Below are 27,400 nucleotides of genomic sequence, written 5' to 3' on the forward strand. Positions count from 1 at the left end.
TCTCCATGACTCCCAGCGTTGTGGGGGTCGGCTCCAGTACCTGGTGGAGTGGGAGGGGTACAGTCCTGAGGAGTGCGCTTGGGTCCCAGTGGCGGACATCCCAACGTCATCCTCTCCATGTTTATTATTATTAAACTCACCACCTGCTTCCTGACTCCCAGGAGTCATGTTAGAGTTCAGAAATCTGCATTTTCAAAACGCAGACCATCAATAAATCTGCATTTTAAACCATTTCACTTGATCATAGAGTGATCAGGGACGTGCAACTAGTTTTCCTTCACAGAAAATACATTAGCGCAACACATTCGGCATAAAATAGCTTCATTTTCATCAGATGACAACAGCAGTGCAATGCTATTTGGCTAGCAGCCACACAAGTAAATGAGCTAACAATTAAAAGGCAAGGCCTTTTTTTTGCGAAAACAATTCATGGCCATTATATTTCCAATGTTTATCATATAAATAATGTAGCCAGTTACATTTCCTAATGTTTTGTTTGAAGTTGAATCTTGCATTTTACCAGAGAAAAGTAGGCTACACTGAGAAAAATACCAGAGGTACATGTTGGTGAGTTCTCATCCGACTGGAGAAATGCAGGTCAATCACAATATTTGTCTGACGCCAAGCAGAAATTACAATAAGAAGCATTTTAGCAAGATATTTCTTGCTGAACAAAGGCAGAATATTGCACTAATGCGACCCCTGAAAACTATTTTGGTGTGCTATGAAAGTATAGTTTCTGAGGTTTCCAAATGCATATTGCATGCAATGATTACGGGGGATATTAGAGCAGTAAAAATAAATGTTTTGTCATACACGTGGTATACCATGGCTGTTAGACAATCAGCATTCAGGGATCGAACCACTCAGTTTATAATAAAGGTTATTCAATGGGTGGGTCTAATCCTGAATGCTGATTGGTTAAAACCTCATTCCAGCCAGTGTCTATTCCACAAATTACCACTAGCTAAATCTATGACGTTAAAATGGCTATTTACTCTGTTCCATCTGACTGCGCAATCCACTGTCTCATCAACCCAGCCAGGCAATTTATAAACTTGATCTCCACTATAAAAAGCATCTGGACATTATCTCACATTTCTTTTAGACTAACATTTCGTTTTCAACAGCAGAGATTTGTATAAACCTTGCTGTCTGTCTCTTCGACATTTGCAACATTGTTTCAATATTCCCATTCGATCTCCAGCTGTAGAGCTACCTCTGCCCTGGATTACATGACAACAATTTGTATAACATGTAGTATGCCTGTCACCTTAGCGATCACATGTAGGACTTTGATTGTGTATGATTTGATTTATGTATAATTTGATTTCTATGCGATTTGACGGTATTATGTCATTTTGAGTTTGATTTCAGTGGCAGTGCAGTATTACTTGTTTACAATTAGAATGGTTGCAGTTTTAAGGGACCCCTGCTGCTTCATTATGATAAACACACCTTTCACCATACTTACCAATGTCACAATTTGCTTGTGTTTGTGGGTTTTACGCCGTGTCAGATGATTAATGATTGACTTATATATGACTGCATAACAAAATAGGACAGATTATTCATTCCCCTCATCTTTTTCTTACTTGATCAGGCTTGGAAGAATTTGGAGAGACCCGAGAGGACCAGGTTGCTCTTGTCATGACGTTCTACAGCCAGTAGAGGGAAATCTTCACCAAGGTAAGACTCAATATGACACAACTTCAGAGTGAATGATCAACCTCTAAAAACGTATCTGTGTGGTCAGTGGTGTGAATGTAAAATGCAAAAATATACAAAAAAGGCTTCAATCATTTCAATTCCATGATAAGTGCTCAATTATTTATTAGGTGGTTGCCAACGCCCACTAATAGCGAACCCTTCCAAAATGCCTTGAACAGGATCATTTGTGAAGCCAACAAAATGGTGCAAGAAATCCAAACCATAACTTTAAACAATTAATTCAAAGGCAAAGGCCTTTCAAACTTAGTGATTTAAGATTTGAATACAAGGTAAATATTCATTCACGAAAATGAACACGTAAGCAAAACGTGTGTATCAAAATACTTGAAATGGAAGGGCATTTGGCCAGGCCTCCTTTAATCCATTCTCTTTCACATTCATTCTTACACACATTGCTCTAGTCTAGTACAAAGTATTCAATAATTTACATACCATTATTTGAAACTTTTTAAATCATATTAACCCAGTTATCCAAGTTGTTTTAGATCAGAATATTGGCACTAAATGCAGTAATAAAAAAATGATGAGTCCGCGTGAAGACTTACCTTTGGTCCCTCCAATAGTAGTCAAAAACTATAGGATATCATAGTTTATGTTTGACACTCATCAGTTGATGAAGTTTGATATCAAAGCCATTTGAGACATTGAGTCACTTGCACAAGTACTTCTTGCCTATCTTCATTATGTTGTAGTTTTTAAATCTTACCTCTTGTAGCCTCGTTTCCATATATGAACTTGTTTTAAACCAGTGAGCAGCATCATCGGATGACATGGTCTGTGTTTTCACCAATGCACACTCATTCATGCCCATCATCCATCCTGTTGGCATCTCCATTGCTAACGTTATCCTCCTCTCCATCCCCTAGCTCCTCCACACCAACCTCTTCCTCCCCTCTGTCTTCCTCCTTCTCTGGCTGTGGTGGGGGTGGCTCCAGGACTGGAGGTGGGGACTGGGGAGGTAGGGGGATGGCCTCTCCCTTCTTGGCCAACTCGGCCAGCTCTCGGGCAGAGCAGGTGGGGGTTGGGGTAGGGTAGGTGTGGTGGAAGGATTCGTAGTCCACCTCGTAGAAGCCCTCCTCTAGGGAGAGCACAGGGGTGAAGCGCTCCCCCCACATGACCTCTGAGTCTAGGTAGGAGCTGCGCGCCTGGCATGTCATTCCTGGAGAGAGAGAGGGAGACAGACATTACTGACATGAAATAGAGGATAGGAACTTGAAACGACGATCTAAGTGTTTTTTTTTGTTTAAAAGCCCTTGTCATGGAACTATACTAAGACCTGGATCCAAGCTGCGTCGGTGTGATTTGAGGATCTAATTAAGATTCACTATGCTTTGTCTTTCTGACTTTAAATGAGCTGTACTCCTTTCATTGAGCAAACATTTTAGCAGGGTTTCCAGGGTTGTACTAAAACAACTGAGACAACAGAGAGAGACAGGGTCTCACTAGGGAAAAGGAAATAGGCTGACGAGTGGTTCTAATAGAGATGGGCATCTTCTCTTTCAATCATACACGTGTACACACATCAAGCACACAGATGCAGAAACACACACAGATAAACACACACACACCTTTCTGAATATTTATACGTGGATTGCCTATAAATAGCTTGTGAGTATTTTCATCCTCTGCTCAAGTAAACCGTGAAGAGCCACATCAATTACAGTACATATTATCCACAGGAATGAAGAAACAAACCGACAGACCATGCACAGCCAGCACCAGGAGTATATCAAGGCAGACAGCCCAATGTACACACACACACACACAGATATTAAGAGAAGTAAGGGGTTGTGGGTTGGAGGATTCACAACCTTGTAATGTATCAACAGTTCTTTTTTTCAGCAGCCATAATGTAAATGTATATAACTTAATTTGCATTTCACTTGCAGCAAATGCATTAAATTATAATGATTTTGATGGAATTCTTTGAATGTAAACAGCACGATGAATGAATAAAAAATACTGCCAATTGTATCAATGGTATCATGTATACAGTGGGATACCTACATACTGTGCCTGATGATGATTTTTAATATACAATCAACATACCAATTAGCCTATGTATTTTCATGAAGCATCACACCTGGCAACCATCATTACGCACACCTGCTCCCCATTGTTATGTACACCTGGACTTCATCAGTACCTTGATTACTTCCCTTTTATTTAGCCCTCAGTAGCCTCAGGCTGTCTTGGTTTTGGTTTTCATTCCTAGTACGCTGCTCTTGTTTTGTATATCGTCATGTTCTTCCTTATTAATCTCACCAACTGCACTTGCTTCCTGACTCCCTGCATCTACGTTGCAGAAGCTCCCGTTCTTTAAGCACCTGAGAGATTAACAGCAAACCAGTAAACTCTTTCCTACTTCAGGCAAATCCCAATTCAAGGCCTGATTGGGTTTGATACCTGAGGGAAAAGAGCAAAACAACAAACTGTTGTCGATAGCTTTTAAAAATTCAATAAAGCATTATCTTTTAGTTTGTCCCTTGACTAAACCGTCAATATTGACATGGGATACTGAGGAAAAAACAGCTCTTGCTGTGCGATGGATCAAACGTTCTCCCTCTGTTAAACCAAAGTCTATATATTGAGTAGAATATCAAAAACAAATGTGAAGCAATAACACCCACCCAGTCTGCATCCTCATGAACAAAACCAAAGGTAAATCACCTGCAGTGTGTCTTTGAGCAGTGGTTCAGTTCACTGCCACCGCCCACTCCTGGACCGAGAATCATTGCCAGTGGGAGGGTTAGGGTGGGAAAGGGAATTGGGTCATTCCATGAAAAGAATGTGTGTCCCTTTGATATTTTAAGTAGAAATTGTGCACCAATATTTAATTTGAAAAGTGTTATATTAAATTAAGTTTCCTTTAATATAGACCATATGGAAAATTCAATAAATCAGAATTTTAATATGACTAAAGGCTTGCTAAAGTGCCAAAATCCAGCATTTTGACATGTCCCTCTGTCAACCCTATGTCACTTCTAGGAAGATTTTAACCCACTTGATCCCAAAATGTCTCCAAGTTTCACCATCATTGTAAAGACCTAGTTATTTTGTTGCTTTGACAAAGTCATTTTTGAAGATTATTATTTATTCATGTGATTAGTGAATCATTTACATCCGCATTTTAAGGTCAACCCTGTTAAGTGAACTGAACTCTCGTTTAAATATGGTGAAACTATTCCTTTTTAACAGAAACATTGAACATCTAATAGTCAAATCCTAGATTAAAAGCAGGTGAGCTGGTTGTAATCTTTTTGGCCATTTTCTGGTGTTTTGTGGTGGAAAACTGAAAGGGTCGAACATAACACGTCAATCGTAGATAGACAGGCTAGAAATGTTTTAACAAATACTTTTTTGGGGGAAGCTTGCATTCAATTGCCACTCCCTGTTGCACACAACAAACTTCCATTCCCCTGTCACAAGGGGATTTATGGCTGATTTAAGAAGAAATTGTTAACCCTGTTACGTTAAACCCTGTTACATTATTTGGCACTTAATAGGCACTTACTATAGTATATATATATATATATATACTGCTCAAAAAAATAAAGGGAACACTAAAATAACACATCCTAGATCTGAATGAATGAAATAATCTTATTAAATACTTTTTTCTTTACATAGTTGAATGTGCTGACAACAAAATCACACAAAAATAATCAATGGAAATCCAATTGATCAACCCATGGAGGTCTGGATTTGGAGTCACACTCAAAATTAAAGTGGAAAACCACACTACAGGCTGATCCAACTGTGACGTAATGTCCTTAAAACAAGTCAAAATGAGGCTCAGTAGTGTGTGTTGCATCCACGTGCCTGTATGACCTCCCTACAACGCCTGGGCATGCTCCTGATGAGGTAGCGGATGGTCTCCTGAGGGATCTCCTCCCAGACCTGGACTAAAGCATCCGCCAACTCCTGGACAGTCTGTGGTGCAACGTGGCGTTGGTGGATGGAGCGAGACATGATGTCCCAGATGTGCTCAATTGGATTCAGGTCTGGGGAACGGGCGGGCCAGTCCAGAGCATCAATGCCTTCCTCTTGCAGGAACTGCTGACACACTCCAGCCACATGAGGTCTAGCATTGTCTTGCATTAGGAGGAACCCAGGGCCAACCGCACCAGCATATGGTCTCACAAGGGGTCTGAGGATCTCATCTCGGTATCTAATGGCAGTCAGGCTACCTCTGGCGAGCACATGGAGGGCTGTGCGGCCCCCCAAAGAAATGCCACCCCACACCATGACCGACCCACCATGACCGACCCACATGTTGCAGGCAGCAGAACGTTCTCCACGGCGTCTCCAGACTCTGTCACGTCTGTCACGTGCTCAGTGTGAACCTGCTTTCATCTGTGAGGAGCACAGGGCACCAGTGGCGAATTTGCCAATCTTGGTGTTCTCTGGCAAATGCCAAACGTCCTGCACGGTGTTGGGCTGTAAGCACAACCCCCACCTGTGGACGTCGGGCCCTCATACCACCCTCATGGAGTCTGTTTCTGACCGTTTGAGCAGACACATGCACATTTGTGGCCTGCTGGAGGTCATTTTGCAGGGCTCTGGCAGTGCTTCTCCTGCTCCTCCTTGCACAAAGGCGGAGGTAGCGGTCCTGCTGCTGGGTTGTTGCCCTCCTACGGCCTCCTCCACGTCTCCTGATGTACTGGCCTGTCTCCTGGTAGCGCCTCCATGCTCTGGACACTACGCTGACAGACACAGCAAACCTTCTTGCCACAGCTCACATTGATGTGCCATCCTGGATGAGCTGCACTACCTGAGCCACTTGTGTGGGTTGTAGACTCCGTCTCATGCTACCACTAGAGTGAAAGCACTGCCAGCATTCAAAAGTGACCAAAACATCAGCCAGGAAGCATAGGAACTGAGAAGTGGTCTGTGGTCCCCACCTGCAGAACCACTCCTTTATTGGGGGTGTCTTGCTAATTGCCTATAATTTCCACCTGTTGTCTATTCCATTTGCACAACAGCATGTGCAATTTATTGTCAATTAGTGCTGCTTCCTAAGTGGACAGTTTGATTTCACAGAAGTGTGATTGACTTGGAGTTACATTGTGTTGTTTAAGTGTTCCCTTTATTTTTTTGAGCAGTGTATATATATATATATATTTTTTTTTATCCTCTTGAAATGGGAGGATAAACGTTTTTTATTAAGTTGAACATGTGCTCTTTATGTGGGTGAAATCAAACGTTTCTTTTGTCCAAGTTACACTTCACAAAATTGCTGGAATGACCCAATTCAATCACCATTCCGACCAGAATTCCCTCAACGTCTTCTGCTCGTTTAATTTCCCAGAGGCTGTGCTATTGACAGGTCTGGGATTCTCCCACAAACACACAGACGGGCTTCCGTGGAGTCCCTTCCGCTTCTCACAGCAGCCAGAAGACCCTAATAGAGGATATTAGTGTACAGGACAATGCTGTGGCCATTTAGGACAGTGTAATTGCAGTCCTTGTCAAGTGCATTCACAGCCAACGTTAATTGATGATACCCTGCAAGTCTCGAGTGATTCCTGACGACTGCATCCTCTTTATCCCACCAAGTGAATGAATGCTTATAAGCAATGTCACACAAACCTGCATTAGATTCTCATATTATACGTTAAAGTACATGTAATTATAGTGTTATTTATGTTATTTTAATAATCATTTCCTACATCATTATGATTATAATAAAAATCTCTCCAGGTAGAGGTTTGTCGACACAGATCTAGGATCAGCTTACTCTCCCCCGGTCCGAACCTTAAATTAGAAGAACCCACCTGTGGCTTCCACCATGCCCTCCAGGATGACCACTACCTCAAACTCCTCTCTCTCCAGCTGTTCCTGTGAGATCTCCCAGAAGGGACTGCCCTCGTTGAACTCGTGACAGATGATGAGTGGCGACACCAGGAAGAGCCTGTCGTCCCCCGTATCGAAGCCCACATTGATATCCGTCTGATTGAGAGGGATAAACTCCCCTTCCTTGGTCTGCTTGGAGCGGATCAGCTTGGCCCGGATGGAGGCCTCCACGATGTGTGAGTTCCTCAGGTCTCCGACCCTGAACATCAGACACAGCTTGCTGTCCCTCACAGAGATCACCGCCTTGTGGGAGAACATGAGCGTCTCAGCTCGCTTCTTGGGCTGGGAGATCTTGACGAACATGCATCCCACCATGAAGGCATTGACGATGGAGCCCAGGATGGCCTGGACTAAAAGCAGGAGAATCCCCTCTGGGCATTTATCAGTGATGACCCGGTAGCCATAGCCGATGGTGGTCTCCGTCTCGATGGAGAAGAGAAAGGCGGAGACGAAGCCGTTGAGGTTGTTGACGCAGGGGATCCAGTCTCCGTCATCAGTGTGGTCCAGGTCTCCGCGGATGTAGGCGATGAGCCACCAGATGAGACCGAAGAACACCCAGGTGGTTGTGTAGACCAGGGTGAACACCAGCAGGTTAAAGCGCCACTTCAGGTCCACCAGGGTAGTGAAGATGTCTGTCATGTAGCGGTATTTCTCGCGCACGTTGCCGTGATGCACGTTGCACTTGCCGTCCTTCTCCACGTAGCGCTGGCGCCGTTTCCTCAGGGTACGTCCTGAACGGTTGGAACCTTTACCGCCCCCACCTTGCCTGCCATCCACCACCATGGTCCGGTCTGTGGGCACCTGTGTGTTGTTCATTAGAGAGAAAGAAAGAGAAAGAAGAGGGTTAATGACTGTGTGATTTAACAAGGTAAGTTATTGCTAAATTGATACATTCCATCAAAACTTCCGTCACCTTGTTTTTGGGGGTATCCCATCTTGGTTTTGACAGCTTTTGATCCTGTTTCTCCACATCCTGTCCAAAACGCCTTTTGAAGCAATTCATGGCCTCGAAGCTTTGGGCCACAGTCGCTGTTTCTGGCCCCAAACAGTACACTTTCTAGCTGGAAAACATAAAAGCATATTTACATGAAAGATTGTTAAAATTCCACTGTGTAGCGGAATAGCGACAAACTTGTGACATTTCATATCAAACTGAAATGAGGTGTGGTGGTTTTTTAGTAATACCAGAAATTCATCATAAAATATAGAAGAGCCTACGTAAGCTTTTATGAACAGCTCTCCATATCAACTCATTATTGCTGTTCACCTCTGTCAGCCTGGGCAGGCGAGGTTCAGAGACATGGTTCATTTCTGCCATTGATCAGCAACAGCAGACACCCTCAAGCCAAACAGAGAACACACCAGTAATTCATTATGCTCAGAACCACTTCACAGTTAAATCCCACCTTCCCACATACAGTGGGGCAAAAAAGTATTTAGTCAGCCACCAATTGTGACCGTTCTCCCACTTAAAAAGATGAGAGAGGCCTGTAATTTTCATCATAGGTACACTTCAACTATGACAGACAAAATGAGGAAAAAAAATCCAGAAAATCACATTGTAGGATTTTTAATGAATTTATTTGCAAATTATGGTGTAAAATAAGTATTTGGTCACCTACAAACAAGCAAGATTTCTGGCTCTCACAGACCTGTAACTTCTTCTTTAAGAGGCTCCTCTGTCCTCCACTCGTTACCTGTATTAATGGCACCTGTTTGAACTTGTTATCAGTATAAAAGACACCTGTCCACAACCTCAAACAGTCACACTCCAAACTCCACTATGGCCAAGACCAAAGAGCTGTCAAAGGGCACAATTGGTGGCTGACTAAATACTTTTTTGCCCCACTGTACATACTGGGGCACAAACACACACACACACACACACACACACACACACACACAATGACCCTCTCTTTTTCACAGCTAACTATGTGACTCCTGGCTCACTGTAGAAAGGATAAAGTGAAACCCTTTTAAGTTAATCTGCCTCATTATGCCTTTTGTCATCCTCCCAAATCGCTCCAGTCAATCCAGATCTATCCACCACCGCGGTGTGTGACTTGCAAGATTCTAAAGATGAGAACGACTGAACTTCAGATGGGTTGTAGCCTACTGGAGATGGAGATTGCATGATCATCAACCTGAGACAAATCTCAGTTAGTTGCACTGCGGCTTGCAATGTCTGCCACCAGCAAAACAAAACCACTCAGCTTCCTCATTTGTTGTTATGTAGATTCCAGAGCTGATTACTGGTATCTAAATGCAGTTTAACAGGTGTAATGCGAGAGGGAGTGAGCTTAAGGGTTACTCAGATAGTCCAAGGATACTGCTCCATGGCCATCTGTTCCTTTGTATTGACAGAAGTTGCTGTTGTGAGCTGCTGGGATCAAAGCTCCTAGTGCCAGTCTCCCGTGGTCAGTGTGGGGGGCAGGGGAGGGGACAGGGCAGAAAGCCACACTCTCCCTCCCTCAGCAACACTCTCACAATCTCACTCACCTCATGTCAGCTTGTTGCACTTTTGTTGTTATAATGACCTACAAGCAGCGCTTAAGATAAACTAATGACAAGATTAAGTGTGTGTTTCCGAGTGTGTGTGTGTGTGTCTGTGTACGTGTTTGTGTGTACCAGTGGAGGCTCCTTAGAGGAGGAAGGGGAGGACCAACTTACTCAGTGAATTAAAAATAAATGAAACATAAAATATATTCACATCACCAAATACCTGATTAAAACACACTGTTTTGCAATGAAGGTCTACAGTTGTCTCAACACACTTTAGGCTATTACTATGGTGTAGCCAGAGGACAGCTATTCCCCGTCCTCCTCCGGCGACATTGACTTCAATACAAAACCTAGGAAGCAATTAGGCCTTACCCCCTTCCATAGACCTACATTGTAATTATGACCACTTCCGGAGGACATCCTCCAACCAATGAAAGCTTTGGCAATATGAACAAACATGTTGTCCATCAAATCATAGGATTAGGATCAGAGAACGAACCTAGTGTGTTGTATTGCAGTTGTGCCACAGAGCATTATGGGGGTTCTATGTGTTGAGAAGCTTGGTGAGTTGGTGACTTATTGGATAGAGATTGACAGTAAAGAGTGATAGTTGAACATTTTTAGGGATATTATTCCATTCAAATTAGTTTTTTCAAACTATAGGTGACGGAGGTAGATTTATATATTGCTTTCTTGGTTTTAGAACTTTATTTTTGGGTGGAGTTAGTGCAATTTATTTCAATTTGCCTTGCTAACTTTAGTAGAAAGTACTATCGTCGCTCCTGAGTAGCGCAGCGGTCTAAGGTACTGCATCTCAGTGCTAGAGGTGTCACTACAGACCCTGGTTCGATCCTGGGCTGTATCACAACTGGCCGTGATTGGGAGTCCCATAGGGCGGCGCACAATTGGCCCAGCATCGTCCGGGTTAGGGTTTGGCTGGTGTAGGCCGTAATTGCCAATAAGAATTTGTTCTTAACTGACTTGCCTAGTTAAATAAAGGTTAAATAAAAAAATGACAAAATAAGCTTTAGCTAGCTACCATATATGTATTTATAGCCCATTTGTTTGTCAGGAGAAAATGTGAATGTGATCAAACGTGGTTTATATTCAAACTTAGGCTGGCTATGCTGCCTCAACCTTCTCAATCCAAAATGATTCACTGGAATGAATCAATCAACATAATAGTGATGACATAGACTGAGTTAATTTTTAATGAGGCCTACAGTTGCAAATATGCATAAAGCAAGCTCCGCCCTGTGAGTTCTATTGTCCATTAGTTGTTGTCTCTGTGTCTGGGTAGAGGAAACTCCCCTGTTAGTCTAGTCTAAATATAATGAATATGAACAAGTATAAGGTTGCTGCAGTTTGACAGGGTTTTCTTCAGGAGATTTTTATAACTATGTGATCTGATTAGATTTTTTTTTCCCATCATAGCCCATATAAAACCTTTTTACAATACTCCTGTAGCCCAGCCTGTTCTCATAGACTAGACGTAATCACTGTCAAAGGAAAAACTCCAGGCCCCAGGAAGAACAATTTTTTCCCACCGCTTTATCAGGGCTTTATTCAGGAATGTTTCTTGGGCTACTTTAATGTGTCAAGTGGGTGAGATTCACAGTCTGTGTTTGACTTTGTGAATTCTGAGATGTCTAAGTTTAACTTCATGGACAAACTTGTTGCCCAAACCTGTGATGCCGCAGCTGTAATGGAATGTCCCCTCCTGTTCCCTGGTTAAGAGGTGATGACCACTCCAGTCCACTACCATTGCCAACTCTCTCCTGACATGAACTGAAGCCTTGTCTCATGTGCCCACTCATCCACTGGCACATTGAATGTTTCCTCTCCAAGGACTGTGAGTAGCCCTGCCAATTTTCTCTCATTACTGTATGTAGATTCAATCATATACACAAACCCAATCACATTATTAAACGTCACTGATTTTACTCCTTGCTTGGACCAACTCATTCTTAGCTCTTTTGTCTAACTGTGTAGTGTATTGTGTTTTTTGTCTTCCCAGTCAAATCGTGTCCTGCCCTCAGTTGAAGAGGTGAGCTCTTCTCCAACACCATCCATCCATGATGAGCCTGTCCTGCACTGAAGCCTATAAACACCTCAACCCCTGTCCGGCACTGAAGTCAAGCCTCTGATCAACTCAAGCCTCGCACCCTCATTTAATCACTGCTGTGATCCCTTTCCAACACAGTGGAAGTAGCCCTCTCATTCCCACCCTTCTCAATTGTTCTCTCTCAGCTCAGCAGCGTCATAGCTTAAAACATGTTTACAGGGCACAGAGCTTCTGGAAAAAACACCCAACATTTAAATAAATAGATGTTAATTATAGAATAGGGTGGCAAAGTAATGGTCGCGGGGCACATTGAAAGTGAAACGCTCAAGTCATCTTTCTTTTGAGCCAGACTGCCCCCGTTCTATAAACTGCCGCCCAGAATTTATAATGGACAAATAATTCATCATTACTAACACCACCTACTCTCAGAATATTTCTCTAACGACCCCTACCCGACAGCAGATATTCATTAAGTCCCTGGTTTAAGATGTTGAGATGAAAACATTCTCTGCCACACACACACACCTGATTAAACTTCTTTGAAGTCATACGCTTAAAACGATCAGCCTCTATTCCCCATGCACTGTCCAGTGGTAGAACACTGGCAGTAGGTGTGGGTGTGATGAGGAGTTGCCTGTTAGTCAGCAGCAAATGTGTGAAAGCTGAAAGCCATATTAATAATGCAGGTCTCTGTGGGGTACGTGGCGGGAGGACAGGCAGAGACAGACGGAACACGCTGGGAGGCCACAAATCAGCCACTGATCCATCTAGAGGTGGGCTCGCCTGACGAGAGAAGATTAAAGAGACAAGAACACAACATGCTGAGTACATGTATGACTGGGAGGAGAGACGTTAGCCAAGGACTGGCGGGGGACGGAGAGAAAAGGAATAAGGGAGGGGGACAAGTAAACAAACAGGGAGAAGGAAGTAGATAAAGAGATATAGGAAAGGGAAAAGAGAAAAACAAATGAGTGAAAATGAGAAGGAAAGAGAGAGGGACAGAGTAAGGTGTAGTGTTGGACAGGGCAAAAGGCAAGGGTGACAGAGTAGATTGGCGAGCAGATCGGTAGAGGGTTTCAGGGAGGGAGACAACGAGAGAGACAGTAAAGAATAGTTTAATAGGGACAGAAAGAGAGAGATGGAGAGAAGGGGTTCATGGTTAGAAAGGAAATGACAGGTGTGGTTAGAAAGGTCAGAGAGGAGAGGCTAGAGGGAAGATGGTGACTGGTGGAGAGGCTGGAATAGCCAGGTGAATCGGTGAGTGTAAGGTCTAGTGTTGACACCAGTACCACTACTGCCAGTAGCAGTGGCCATGTCTGTGTGTGTTTTCACAGGCTTCTCTCCAAGTTTTCCTTTTGACCACAGTAGCTTCCCCAGAGGCTCAGTCAACCAACATGGCTTCATCCTAAAGACAGGACTGACCCCAGTGCAGAGCAGCCAGGCAGCATCTGCTTCCTCAGCACAGCTCCACTGGCACAGCATGTTACAGCGCTAATGCCACCCAGAATAAAGAATGGTTCTGTCAGGGATAAGGGATGGAGGCCAGCCTGCTGGGATGAAATGTCATGTCACCAGTACGAGGAAAAGATGAAGTCTCATTCTCTGTGTCGCCTTCGTGAGAATCTTATCGAGAGCACCAGTGATTCTCTACTTTTTTCTTCTTATTTTCTCACTCCATGTATCACTCTCCCCTGCTCCTCAGTCTCTTTCCCTAGTCACTTTTCTCATTTCATCTGGGTTCCCATTTTGGCTCAGGATGATGAGGGTATAATGGCTTCATTGAAGTGTAATACTTTATAATGAAATGACCTGTCCAGTACAAACTGAGAGCCACAGGCACACAGAGAGACAGACAGACTTGCCAGGACAGAGAGAGGATGTTTGAGCTTCTCCCCTCAGCCATTAAATTACATAGCCAAAGAGAACAGCAGTTGGGAGAGAGAATGGGTAGACGGGAATTAAAGAATACTGCAAGAAAGAAGAAGTGAAAAGAAAGAGAATGGAGTGGAGGTAAAAGGAAGGAAGTGAATGAGGCTGAAACGAGAGCCAGGCAGACTCACTGCATTCCCACTTCACACTGTAGTCTACACACTATCTTTAAGGGCCTTGTACCACACTTAAACACTCTGCCCTTGAGAGAACTTGAGTTGTAATTGCTATTTTTATTTTCAAACGGCTTGTATAGCATCATTAGATATGAGCATAATCATTTACATGGCTAGATATGATCTTAAATGTCTAATGCAACCGTGGTTATCTTAATATCAAATCATTTCTGGGTTGAAATTAAGTACCTTACTGTGATTGTTTCCAATTAAAATTGTCAAAAATAAATAAAACTAGCTTCTTAGCGAAGAGCAATTTCCCAAGCAAAAATGTTACTAAGAGTGGTCTGAGTGGAAAGGGGAAAACATGAAAACTAGCTCTTATTGGTAGAGAGGTTTTGAAATCTCTTTCTTATTGGTCTCCTTTTCACCTCATTTAACACCTGATTTACTTAACAAGAGGCACATCCCAATAGGTGGCCCAGGTAAGTCATTACACAGCTCAAGTGTAATGACTTGGTTTTGTAATGACTTTTGTTTTCTATTGCTCCTCTATTGTCCCTCAAGCAAGAGGGGAGACCGATGACATCACAGATTCCCATTAGACCAACTATTTGAAGTTTGCAGTTCTTTCTAAAAAAACACTTTAACATATATTTTTTTACCCCTTAGTGTGTATACTTTACAGTATTTATACTTGAGACTTTTCAACAGTTAAAGTAAGCTGGAGGATGTCTTTAACTCATTTCAAATCAAATCCAATTTTATTTGTCACATGCGCCGAATACAACAGGTATAGACCCTACCGTGAAATGCTTACTTACAAGCCCTTAACCAACAATGCAGTTTAAAAAAAATAGAGTTAAGAAAACATTTACTAAATAAACTAAAGTAAAAAATAAATAAAAAATAACAATAATGAGGCTATATACAGGGGTTACCGGTGCCAAGTCAATGTGCGGGGGTACAGGTTAGTCGAGGAAATTGTACATGTAGGTAGGGGTAAAGTGATAATAAATATTGAGTAGCAGTAGTGTAAAATGAAAATAGTCCAGGTGGCCATTTTATTAATTGTTCAGCAGTCTTATGGCTTGGGGCTAGAAGCTGTTATGAGCCTTTTGGACCTAGACTTGACCCTCCAGTACCGCTTGCCATACTTACATTTTTTTTTAACCTTTATATAACTAGGCAAGACAGTTAAGAACAAATTCTTATTTAGAATGACGGCCTACTCCGGCCAAAACCAGACGACGCTGGACCAATTGTGCGCCGCCCTATGGGACTCCCAATCATGGTCAGATGTGATGCAGCCTGGATTCAAACCAGGGACTGCAGTTACGCCTCTTGCACTGAGATGCAGTGCCTTAGACCGCTGCGCCACTCTATGACTTGGGTGACTGCAGTCTTTGACAATATTTTGGGCCTTCCTCTGACACTGCCTAGTATATAGGTCCTGGATGGCAGGAAGTTTGGTCACAGTGATGTACTGGACTGTACGCACTACCCTCTGTAGTGCCTTTTGGTTGGATGCCGAGCAGTTGCCATACAAGGCGGTGATGCAACCAGTCAGGATGCTCTCGATGATGCAGCTGTAGAACATTTTGTGGATCTGGGATCAGTCTCCTGAGGGGGAAAAGTCGTTGTCGTGCCCTCTTCACTACTTTTTTTGGTGTGTTTGGGCCATGATAGTTTGTTGGTGATGTGGACACCAAGGAACTTGAAACTCTTGACCCGCTCCCCTACAGCACTGTCGATGTGAATGGGGACGTGCTCGGCCCTCCTTTTCCTGTAGTCCACAATCATCTCCTTTGTCTTGCTCATGTTAAGGGAGAGGTTGTTGTCCTGGCACCATACTGCCAGGTCTCTGACCTCCTCCTCATTGGCTGTCTCATCGTTGTCGGTGATCAGGCCTACCACCGTTGTGTCATCAGCAAACTTAATGATGGTGTTAGAGTCGTGCTTGGCCACACAGTCGTGGATGAACAGGGTGTAGAGGGGACTAAGCAGGGGATCAGCGTGGCAGATGTGTTGTTGCCTACCCTTACCACCTGGGGGCGGCTCGTCAGGAAGTCCAGGATCCCGTTGCAGAGGGAGGTGTTTAGTACCAGGGTCCTTAGCTTAGTGATGAGCTTTGTGGGCACTATGGTGTTGAACGCTGAGCTGTAGTCAATGAACAGCATTCTCACATAGGTGATCCTTTTTTCCAGGTGGGAAAGGGCAGTGTGGAGTGCGATTGAGATTTCATCATCTGTGGATCTGTTGGGTCGGTATGTGAAGTGGGTCTAGGGTTTCCGGGATGGTGGTGTTGATGTGAGCCATGACCAGCCATGACCAGCTCCTCATGGCTATAGATGTGAGTGCTACGGGGCGGAAGTCATTTAGGTAGGTTACCTTCGCTTTCTTGGGCACAGCGACTACCGTGGTCTACTTGAAACATGTAGGCATTACAGACTCGGTCAGGGAGAGGTTGACTTGCCAGTTGGTCCGTGCATGCTCTGATTACACATCCTGGAAATCCTTCTGGCTCTGTGGCCTTGTGAATGTTGACCTGTTTAAAGGTCTTGCTCACATCAGCTACGGACAGCTTGATCACAAAGTCGTCCGGAACAGCTGGTGCTCTCATGGATGCTTCAGTGTTGCTTTCCTCAAAGCGAGCATAAAAGGAATTTAGCCCGTCTGGTAGCCTCGCGTCACTGGGCAGTTCACGGCTGGGTTTCCCTTTGTAGTCCTGCCACATCTTACGAGCGTCAGAGCCAGTGTAATAGGATTCAATCTTAGTCCTGTATTAATGATTTGCCTGTTTGATGGTTCGTCTGAGGGCATATTGAGATTTCTTATAAGCGTCCTGATTATTGTCCCGCTCCTTGAAAGCGTCACCTTTAGCCTTTAGCTTGGTGCGGATGTTGCCTGTAATCCATAGCTTCTGGTTGGGATATGTGCGTACGGTCACTGTAGGGACAACGTCGTCGATGCACTTATTGATGAAGCCGGTGACTGAGGTGGTAAACTCCTCAATGCTGTTGGATGAATCCCGGAACATATTCCAATCTATGCATGCAAAACAGTCCTGTAGCACAGAATCCGCGTCATCTGATCACTTCCGTATTGAGCGAGTCACTGGTACTTCCTGCTTTAGGTTTTGCTTGAAAGCAGATTTTCCATATGGAGGGCGAGGGAGATCTTTGTACATGTATCTGTGTGTGGGGTGAAGGTGGTCTATAGATTTTTTCCCTCATGTGACATGTTGGTAGACATGAGGTAAAACGGATTTAAGTTTGCCTGCATTAAAGTCCCCGGCCACTAGGAGCGCCGCTTCTGGATGAGCATTTTCTTGTTTGCTTATGGCTTTATACAGCTCATTGAGTACGGTCTTAGCACCAGCGCTGGTTTGTGGTGGTAAATAAACGGCTATGAAAAATATAGATAGTGTGGTCTACAGCTTATCATGAGGTACTGTACCTCAGGCGAGCAATACCTCGAGACTACCTTAATATTAGACATCGCGCACCAGCTGTTATTGACCGCCTGGTGATGTCACCAGGCACGCCAAAACTCCCTCCCACCAAAACAGGCTGACATTTCAGGCGGTCTATTCAAACAGCTCTTACACTAAAAGGGCATTATCCTTATTTTCACAGTTTCAGTATTATTCCAACCTCTTAGTGTGGAAATATATAAAACACAGGAAATGACGGTTTTGACTGCACTGGGCCTTTAATGACACTTCCTGCCTACGATTTTAGCATGTTTCACAGTAAGCTCATATACAGTACCAGTCAAAAGTTTGGACACACCTACCCATTCAAGGGTTTTTATTTTTACTATTTTCTACATTCTAGAATAACAGTGAAGACATCAAAACTATGAAATAACACATAACACATGTAGTAACCAAAATGGTTAGCTACGAATGCACTGCAGAGAATACTAATGAGGGTTCAGAAGGGATGTTAGCCTTGGTTTTGAACTGAGGGGGAGGTGGGCATGTGTAACGGAGGTTGTTTGAAGAGCCCACACAGCCTTATTGTGTCAAATGCTTTTTTTTGTGGGGGGGGGGGGCAGGAAGATGGTTGATACCTGAGGGCGATTTACTGCTCTAGAATTGGCACTTGTTTAAACCCACTACGAGAGCTTATTTCAGAATAAACAATCCTGGTGTTCTCTTGGGTAAATAAGCACGGTACCGTGGGAAGTCCAGTCACTTCCCGCGTTTAGTATCTTTAATTAAAGCCTCAGGTCAGGTTCTGTCCTGTTTTAGTCTTATGGATTTTCAAAGGGCTTCATGATGAAGGAATGTTAATTTGCTGAATGGTTGCATAACAACTGAGAGAAGCTGGGTAACATGAGCTGCAGAAAGACTTTTGTTCTTTCCACCTCTTTAAGGAATACCTAGGATAGGATAAAGTAATCCTTCTAACCCCCCCCCCCCCCTTAAAAGATTTAGATGCACTATTGTAAAGTGGTTGTTCCACTGGATATCATAAGGTGAATGCACCAATTTGTAAGTCACTCTGGATAAGAGCGTCTGCTAAATGACTTAAATGTAAATGTATACTCATTGCCAGGTCTTAGGGACTGATCAGTCACTTTTACGACAAGGTATGGGTCCCCTCTATGGCTGTTTCATATAGGACAAACTCTGTGTAAATTGGCTTGTAACTTTTGGCCAATACCAAGAAGTCAGAGCAGAGCAGGGAAATCCCATTAGTTGCTTCACAAGCCAGTGTGGTGTATCACACTGGCTTGCTTGACTTCTTTACTGTTACCATTCTGGCCCAAGGTGTTTCGGAAGTGTCTCCTGTGAGGACGGTGTCTGTTTTTCTTTTTATTACCTTAAGATAAGGCCACAACAGCCACCACCGCACAAACCTCTGCCATCCATAGGATGAGAGATAATTTAAATACATTTTTACTCTCCAGAATGCCAATGTAACTCCCTTGGACTATAACTCTGAGACACATTTTTTACGAGAAAAATGGCATAAAAATTTATTTTAAACAGCGGTTGACATGCTTCGAAGTACGGTAATGGAATATTTTGAATTTTTTTGTCACGAAATGCGCCATGCTCGTCACCCTTATTTACCCTTTCGGATAGTGTCTTGAACGCACGAACAAAACGCCGCTATTTGGATATAACAATGGATTATTTGGGACCAAACCAACATTTGTTATTGAAGTAGAAGTCCTGGGAGTGCATTCTGACGAAGAACAGCAAAGGTAATAAAAATTTTCTTATAGTAAATCTGACTTTGGTGAGTGCTAAACTTGCTGGGTGTCTAAATAGCTAGCCCTGTGATGCCGGGCTATCTACTGAGAATATTGCAAAATGTGCTTTCACCGAAAAGCTATTTTAAAATCGGACATATCGAGTGCATAGAGGAGTTCTGTATCTATAATTCTTAAAATAATTGTTATGCTTTTTGTGAATGTTTATCGTGAGTAATTTAGTAAATTTTTAGTAAATTCACCGGAAGTTTGCGGGGGGTATGCTAGTTCTGAACGTCACATGCTAATGTAAAAAGCTGGTTTTTGATATAAATATGAACCTGATTGAACAAAACATGCATGTATTGTATAACATAATGTCCTAGGTGTGTCATCTGATGAAGATCATCAAAGGTTAGTGCTGCATTTAGCTGTCTTCTGGGTTTTTGTGACATTATATGCTAGCTTGAAAAATGGGTGTCTGATTATTTCTGGCTGGGTACTCTGCTGACATAATCTAATGTTTTGCTTTCGTTGTAAAGCCTTTTTGAAATCGGACAGTGTGGTTAGATTAATGAGAGTCTTGTCTTTAAAATGGTGTAAAATAGTCATATGTTTGAGAAATTGAAGTAATAGCATGTCTAAGGTATTTGAATAACGCGCCACAGGATTCCACTGGCTGTTACTTAGGTGGGACGATTTCGTCCCACTGGCCCTAGAGAAGTTAAGGATGGGTAGCAAATCAGTCATGACATAAGTTTGAGAGGAGTGCTCCGGGAAGTTTGGGGTTTATACAGTTGAAGTCGGAAGTTTACATACACTTAGGTTGGAGTCATTAAAACTCGTCTTTCAACCACTCCACAAATTTCTTGTTAACAAACTATAGTTTTGGCAAGTCGGTTAGGACATCTACTTTGTGCATGACACAAGTCATTTTTCCAACAATTGTTTACAGACAGATTATTTCACTTATAATTCACTGTATCACAATTCCAGTGGGTCAGAAGTTTACATACACTAAGTTGACTGTGTAATTTAAACAGCTTGGAAAACTCCAGAAAATGATGTCATGGCTTTAGAAGCTTCTGATAGGCTAATTTACATAATTTGAGTCAATTGGAGGTGTGCCTGTGGATGTATTTCAAGGCCTACCTTCAAACTCAGTGCCTCTTTGCTTGACATCATGAGAAAATCAAAAGAAATTAGCCAAGATCTGACAGTTGTAATTTCCAAACGCCTGAAGGTACCACGTTCATCTGTACAAATAATAGTACGCAAGAATAAACACCATGGGACCACGCAGCTGTCATACCGCTCAAGGAGGAGACGCGTTCTGTCTCTTAGAGATGAACGTACTTTGGTGCGAAAAGTGCAAATCAATCCCAGAACAACAGCAAAGGACCTTGTGAAGATTCTGGAGGGAACAGGTACAAAAGTATCTATATCCACAGTAAAACGAGTCCTATATCGACATAACCTGAAAGGCCGCTCAGCAAGGAAGAAGCCATTGCTCCAAAACCGCCATATAAAAGCCAGACTATGGTTTGCAACTGCACATGGGGACAAAGATCGTACTTTTTGGAGAAATGTCCTCTGGTCTGATGAAACAAAAATAGAACTGTTTGGCCATAATGACCATTGTTATGTTCGGAGGAAAAAGGGGGAGGCTTGCAAGCCGAAGAACACCATCCCAACCGTAAAGCACGGGGGTGGCAGCATCGTGTTGTGGGGGTGCTTTGCTGTAGGAGGGACTGGTGCACTTCACAAAATAGATGGCATCATGAGGGAGGAAAATTATGTGGATATATTGAAGCAACATCTCAAGATATCAGTCAGGAAGCTAAAGCTTGGTCGCAAATGGGTCTTCCAAATGGACAATGACCCCAAGCATACTTCCAAAGTTGTGGTAAAATGGCTAAAGGACAACAAAGTCAAGGTATTGGAGAGGCCATCACAAACTCTGACCTCAATCCCATAGAAAATTTGTGGGCAGAACTGAAAAAGCGTGTGTGAGCAAGGTGGCCTACGAACCTGACTCAGTTACACCAGCTCTGTCAGGAGGAATGGGCCAAAATTCACCCAACTTATTGTGGAAGGCTACCTGAAATGTTTGACTCAAGTTAAACAATTTAAAGGCAATGCTACCAAATACTAATTGAGTGTATGTAAACATCTGACCCACTGGGAATGTGATGAAAGAAATAAAAACTGGATTCAATAATTCTCTCTACTATTATTCTGACATTTCACATTCTTAAAATAGAGTGGCGATCGTAACTGACCTAAGACAGGGAATTTTTACTAGGATTAAATGTCATGAATTGTGAAAAACTGAGTTTAAATGTACTTGGCTAAGGTGTATGTAAACTTCCAACTTCAACTGTAGGTTGCCTGTAAACTGTGAGTGTTACTGGGGGAGTTTATCTGAGCTGTTTCCCTTCCATGCCATCATTCTAACTGTCTGTATAATGCTACAGATAAAATGAAACACTATTAGATGTAGAAATCAAATACACTTCCTCCGCACACAGAATACAAATTGACAGAATTAAACGGTGTAAACTTATTTGCTCTACACCGCGATTGTGTCATAAACCACTTTTGACATTTAATTTGAGGGCAATTTGAAAGTGAAAAGGACAACTCAATACGTGATCCTCTCCTCCGCCAACACACGGTACTCTGCTGAGTGCGGCTGATAATGGCTGTGGTGGCTGAGCATGAGCAGTAAACTAGAGCAGCACCTCTGTATTCTTAATCAAATCACTGTCATTGCCAACACCTGTAGTCCTTAATATTCTCCCAATCTCTCTCCCTCACTGCCTCGTTTCCACCCCAATGAACTAAAATTGACAAGTTCAGGCAGATGAGGCATACAAGCAAACCCTTTAATTAATCTTTGGGAAATAGAAAGCCAGCCAGTGATAGGTTGACTGATGATGGGATAAGGAGGTGGGAGAGAGAGAATGTTTTAAATCTTGAATGGAACAAATGTTCTCTCTGTGAACCGTATAGGCTAAGTTTAGAATCACAAAAAAATGTATGCAGAGATTTGTAGCTAACAACATTAATGGAAAGTAAATATGAAAAATGTATAATGTGGTTACGGCTGTTGGTGAACTGAACAATGTCATTCACATTGTTCAGGAGCCTTGTTGCAGCATCATGTCCAAAACCTGGCAGGCTGACATGGTAATAGTTAGAGGCTTTATGCCCCTGACATGGTAATAGTTAGAGGCTTCATGCCCCTGACATGGTAATAGTTAGAGGCTTTATGCCCCTGACATGGTAATAGTTAGAGGCATCATGCCCCTGACATGGTAATAGTTAGAGGCTTTATGCCCCTGACATGGTAATAGTTAGAGGCTTCATGCCCCTGACATGGTAATAGTTAGAGGCATCATGCCCCTGACATGGTAATAGTTAGAGGCTTTATGCCCCTGACATGGTAATAGTTAGAGGCTTTATGCCCCTGACATGGTGGTAATAGTTAGAGGCTTTATGCCCCTGACATGGTAATAGTTAGAGGCTTTATGCCCATAGGGGACACAGTGAAACGTGGCCTTCAGATCACATTCCTTTCAATCTTTCACTCAGATTTTAGCAGAGATGCAGAGAAGCATATTTCGTTTCTTAAAAAAAACAACCCCCAGTCTGGAAGATAAAGTTTAAGAGGTATGCTTAGATATGCAGAAAATAAACCTCGATTTTGAATAGAAGTAAGCATAACCATCATGGCTCTAGATTGCAGGAAAAAGCTGGTTTAGGTGTTTGAAAAATGAAAAATTCTCCAACTAGTGTTAACATAATAATATAAACCGAATAGTTTGGCTCCTGGATGCTGATTGGCTGAAAGCGGTATGACAATATTTTTTTTTACTGTTCTAATAACGTTGGTAACCAGTTTCCAATAGCAATAAGGCACCTCAGGGGTTTGTGGTATATGGCACCTCCGCGTTACGTCGTGCGTAAGAACAGCTCTTAGCCGTAGTATATTGGCCATATACCGCACCCCTTCATGCCATATTGCTTAATTATACCATGGCATTGTTGAATACTTGTTTCTGATTGGCTTGATGGGCATTCTAGAGCGTGCATTATTTCCCTATAACGCACAGTATATTTGCACGGTAAAAATTAAATGGCTATAGTTCATTCTTACATGCTCTATGATTGAGCTGCTTTTGAAAGCAAAGGTTGAAACGAAAACATTATTGGCATTGTTGAATTGGATTTTCATAATGGCAAGCCAGGACTGATGTTTTGGTTAGCTAAACTAGCAAGTCTGTTTGTTTGGTTACCACGGCAACTACTGTAGCTCTCCAGTAAACTTGCTAGCTACTTCAGTGGGTGTTAAACACATTTCTATCAGCAAATGAACACATTTATAGCAGCAAATATATTCAATTATAGCCATGGTATAAAAGGGATAATCAACTCGGGGCGCTATACATTCTCTGGAAAAGAATCCAACTCCATAGGTCAGTTCCAGTCTGCTAGTGCGTCGTGTCTTATGGAAGACACTTTCCACATCCTTCATTATTTTCCACAGAACGCCCCTCAATTGATTATCCCTTAGGTGTAGGCATGCATGCCAAGTAATTATATTAAATCAGCAAAGAGAATACAAATCACAATGCTGGAAAACAAAGACTCACAGAAAAATGATTGGAAAGGAATACAATCCTAGAATAAAACAGCGGCTATTTCTGCACTGGCCAGAAAATATTGTAACGATGACTGAAATGGCCGTGAAGAAACAACAGTACTTAACATTTTCAGAGCTTATATATACTTCTTGAGAGTTTCCTAATGTGTGTTAGCAGTAAAATCCTTGATAGAATTATTAAACACACATTCACGTTTGGAATATCATATTTTATGAACTAAAACTGTATATTGAACGTTGTGAAAACATACTGAAAATAGGTTATCGCAATATGCTCAAGGTTAATTTCATCAAAAGCTACTCATAATACATCAAGGCTTTAAATTCAACCCATTACAAAGCCTTGGTAGATGAACACCCCACTGACTTTTGGGTCATCTTCAGAGCCATGAATAGTGGTTAAGCTGGGTAGGCAGTGTAAGCATTTAGCAATTCCCAGTCATATTTAATATTCAAGAACAAATCTAAACTAATCCATCTGACGCCCATATCCTATTCCAACGGTTCCATGATATCCAATTCGCTGTCATCAAATCTGAAGCATGTTAATTGCTCTTGAGCAGCCATGCCTTCCTTTTAGAATTTCCAGAATATTTTATGTAAAAAATATAACCAATTTGACAACGTGTGAATAGTTATAGAAAATCTCTTATTCTAAACATCCTTGACATGGATAACAGGATGTCTTCAACACAGCGCCCAGGGCATAGTCGCAGTTGACTGTCAGATCTGGAATTATTATTTATTCAGAATGTGAATCGTTGATGACAAACAGCAGCAAGGCGTAATTAAAGCAGAGCGCGTTAATAATGGGGTAAGAAATAATACAGGAACACTTCCCATGCTGTGCAGGTGGGAAGAGTGGGGCTGTTTGAAATTGTAGTTTACACGTGGGTACTGGGTAGGCTAAAGAATTGAACTAGATGTCAAAATCCTAGGCGAGCGTGAAATGCGTAAGAGGAACATGTGGGCACGTTTTCACTCACTTGCTGAAAAACAACATGAAAACAGGGCGATAACGCAACACACTAAAAGCTGTCGAGAGAATAAAAAAAGAGGAGGGGAGAAGAGACTGAAAGAAAGAGCGTAGACAAATTGGGGATGGATGAATGGGATAGAAAATAAATACAGTATAAATTAACAATGTATTACAATGTTTTAAATTGTCCATTGGCGTCAACAATGTATCAGTAATTAGTCAACGTTTATACCCAAATTAAGTAGATTTCTTTCAGAAATCATTTGTTCATTTTTTTATGCTAGGCTTCTAGTTGCCTACTAGTTACTGTTCAAATGCATGCCTTTTAAGAGCCTAATTGATCGACAAGGTCAGGTTAGCTCACATTATCCGCTGGTTTTAATTAGAACCACAACAAATGGAAACCTCAATAAACGAAGTTGTCCGTATGTTGACTTCACTAGTTTAATAGACACATAGCCTAACATCCCGGCATCATATAGGCTACGCAAAACTGATGCAAATAAAGTTTGCCCCCCTGACAGACTCCGACCATACATGAACCCAGTTTGGTTCTCTAATAGCCTTGTCTGTTCAGTCATATAGGCTACTACGGACATATATACAGCGTTGTCAGGGTTACTAATGTATTAAGCATTTAATAATTAGGTAGTTAATAAAATACCTCACCTCGGTTCTACAACAGTGCTTGGTTCGACACGTCTGCACGAGCTCTGACCAGTACCTGTCAAAGGTAGGTTACATCAAACACGACCACCGAGCGCGCCGCCAGTGCGTGTCCACATATCAACACATCTTATTCCTGTAATTTGACAGAAAACGGAATTAATTCAAACAATAAGTTGCATTTACTATCAATATAGTAGTTTGGAATTAACACGTCTGGTTAAATTGGCTCGGTGGTTATCCATGAGTGGCAAGACATCCTTTGTTTGCGCTGCGCTTACCTTCTTTCCGAACTGGATTTGAGAGTCCCATGATCGCTGTCATAGCAGATCAGGTGGCGGATTTGGAACTGTAGGTAAGACCACCACAGTAAACTGTCACTTGTTTTGTTCCTCCTGTAGCCCAGCACGGTCTCATAGACTAGAAGTAACAGCCAGCTGTAGTCTACAGTTCATTGTGCGCGAAGGAACGGACTAGGCTTGCCACTCCTACTGTACGCGTAATGCAAAAATCCCCTCCCCTCATCCGCCCCCTGTACTTTACAGACTGCTAGGCTTTTCTCATTATGTGCGATCTAATATATGGGCTTCCGTGCTGTGCTTAGGGCTCAGCGCTAGGCCTCTATTGCCGAGTGGCAATCGTCTTGGTATGATAGCATTACTATTCGGCTTTGACTGCCCTCTGCACGGTGGCATCAGTGGTCCCATTTGACCCCGTGCAAACCATTCCCTCTCATCTACGCAGGGGCGAAAATCTCATATCAACTTTGGAGGGGACAATTACATGAAATGTTCTCAAGAGCAATTCCTGAGGGGGACACCAAAAGTAGTGCTGTAACACATAGCCTACATTGTAATATGGTAAATGTATATTGAGGAACCAAAGAAATAAGGTGTTTGCCGTACTCCTAACTACCGGTACCCAAAACTACACAACTACTCACAACAGCAATACCATTGCCTTTAACAAATCTTAGTTCAGTCACCAGTTTAAGTTGAGAGTGGGGGTATCCATGGCATTTTCCAATTATGTTCCTATTTTACAAGTCAAAAAAATTGAGAACCTTTCATAATGTTGCCAAACAAAGACTCAACAAACTTACCTGATACTCCCTGTCTCTGCCAGTCTGTCCCTGCATATCTGTCCCCAACTCTGCTGTCTGTGTGCCATATGTTGCCTGCTCTGCCTAATCACATCATTGTGAAACATTTCCATTAGAATTTCATTTCTTTCTTATAAACATTTTATCAACTAGTCTTTGAGATATTAGGCTACTAGGGTTCTTACTATGCGTTTTGGTGTATTGAAAAATACTCTGATGTCCGTCTTTTATTTTTCTGCCATTTTTCTACCTGGCTGGCTGGCTGGCTACACACACAGTGTGTAGGTTATTTACAGTAGGAGATGGGCTTCTATCATCTTCAATCATTCTATTTGGGCTTCAATCTAAAAGGTAGCTAGCAAATGTGAAACGGTTTAAAATGACAAGAGTTGACAGCTGTATGAGTTCACCATTTACACAACATATGCTGCAACCTTTTGTAATTTTAATAGTTTGTTTCATATTGGCTGCCTTCCAACAATAGCTGAATTTGCAAAGCTAGCGAGCACCAATTCAGTTTCAGTGGTGTTTGCTATAATCTTTGCTACCCGGGTTAAATAAAGGTGAAATAAAATAA

General features: G+C 42.4%; 1 protein-coding gene across 1 annotated transcript; it reads right to left on the bottom strand.

Annotated features, from left to right (window-relative positions):
- Positions 1–1,808: 1,808 nt before the first annotated feature.
- Positions 1,809–26,267, bottom strand: LOC106605640 (G protein-activated inward rectifier potassium channel 4). The gene is made up of 5 exons (XM_014201505.2): positions 26,003–26,267; positions 25,725–25,857; positions 8,501–8,648; positions 7,509–8,388; positions 1,809–2,890 (listed from the first exon to the last, which is right to left on the bottom strand). Exons 3-5 carry the CDS (start codon positions 8,588–8,590, stop codon positions 2,529–2,531), a joined length of 1,332 nt encoding a protein of 443 aa, XP_014056980.1. The 5' UTR covers positions 8,591–8,648; positions 25,725–25,857; positions 26,003–26,267; the 3' UTR covers positions 1,809–2,528.
- Between the last annotated feature and the right edge of the window lie 1,133 nt (positions 26,268–27,400).

The sequence above is a fragment of the Salmo salar genome, chromosome ssa05, assembly GCF_905237065.1.
Source record: "Salmo salar chromosome ssa05, Ssal_v3.1, whole genome shotgun sequence".
Taxonomy (NCBI): Eukaryota; Metazoa; Chordata; class Actinopteri; order Salmoniformes; family Salmonidae; genus Salmo; species Salmo salar.

Bases quoted from the DNA above. Each gene is read 5' to 3' on its own strand.
- LOC106605640 (XM_014201505.2), bottom strand. From the start codon at position 8,590: ATGAATTGCTTCAAAAGGCGTTTTGGACAGGATGTGGAGAAACAGGAT. The intron at 8,389-8,500 runs GTGACGGAAGTT...AACAACACACAG, and splicing joins GGGATACCCCCAAAAACAAG to GTGCCCACAGACCGGACCAT. The intron at 2,891-7,508 runs GTGGGTTCTTCT...CTCTCTCTCCAG, and splicing joins GGGCATGGTGGAAGCCACAG to GAATGACATGCCAGGCGCGC.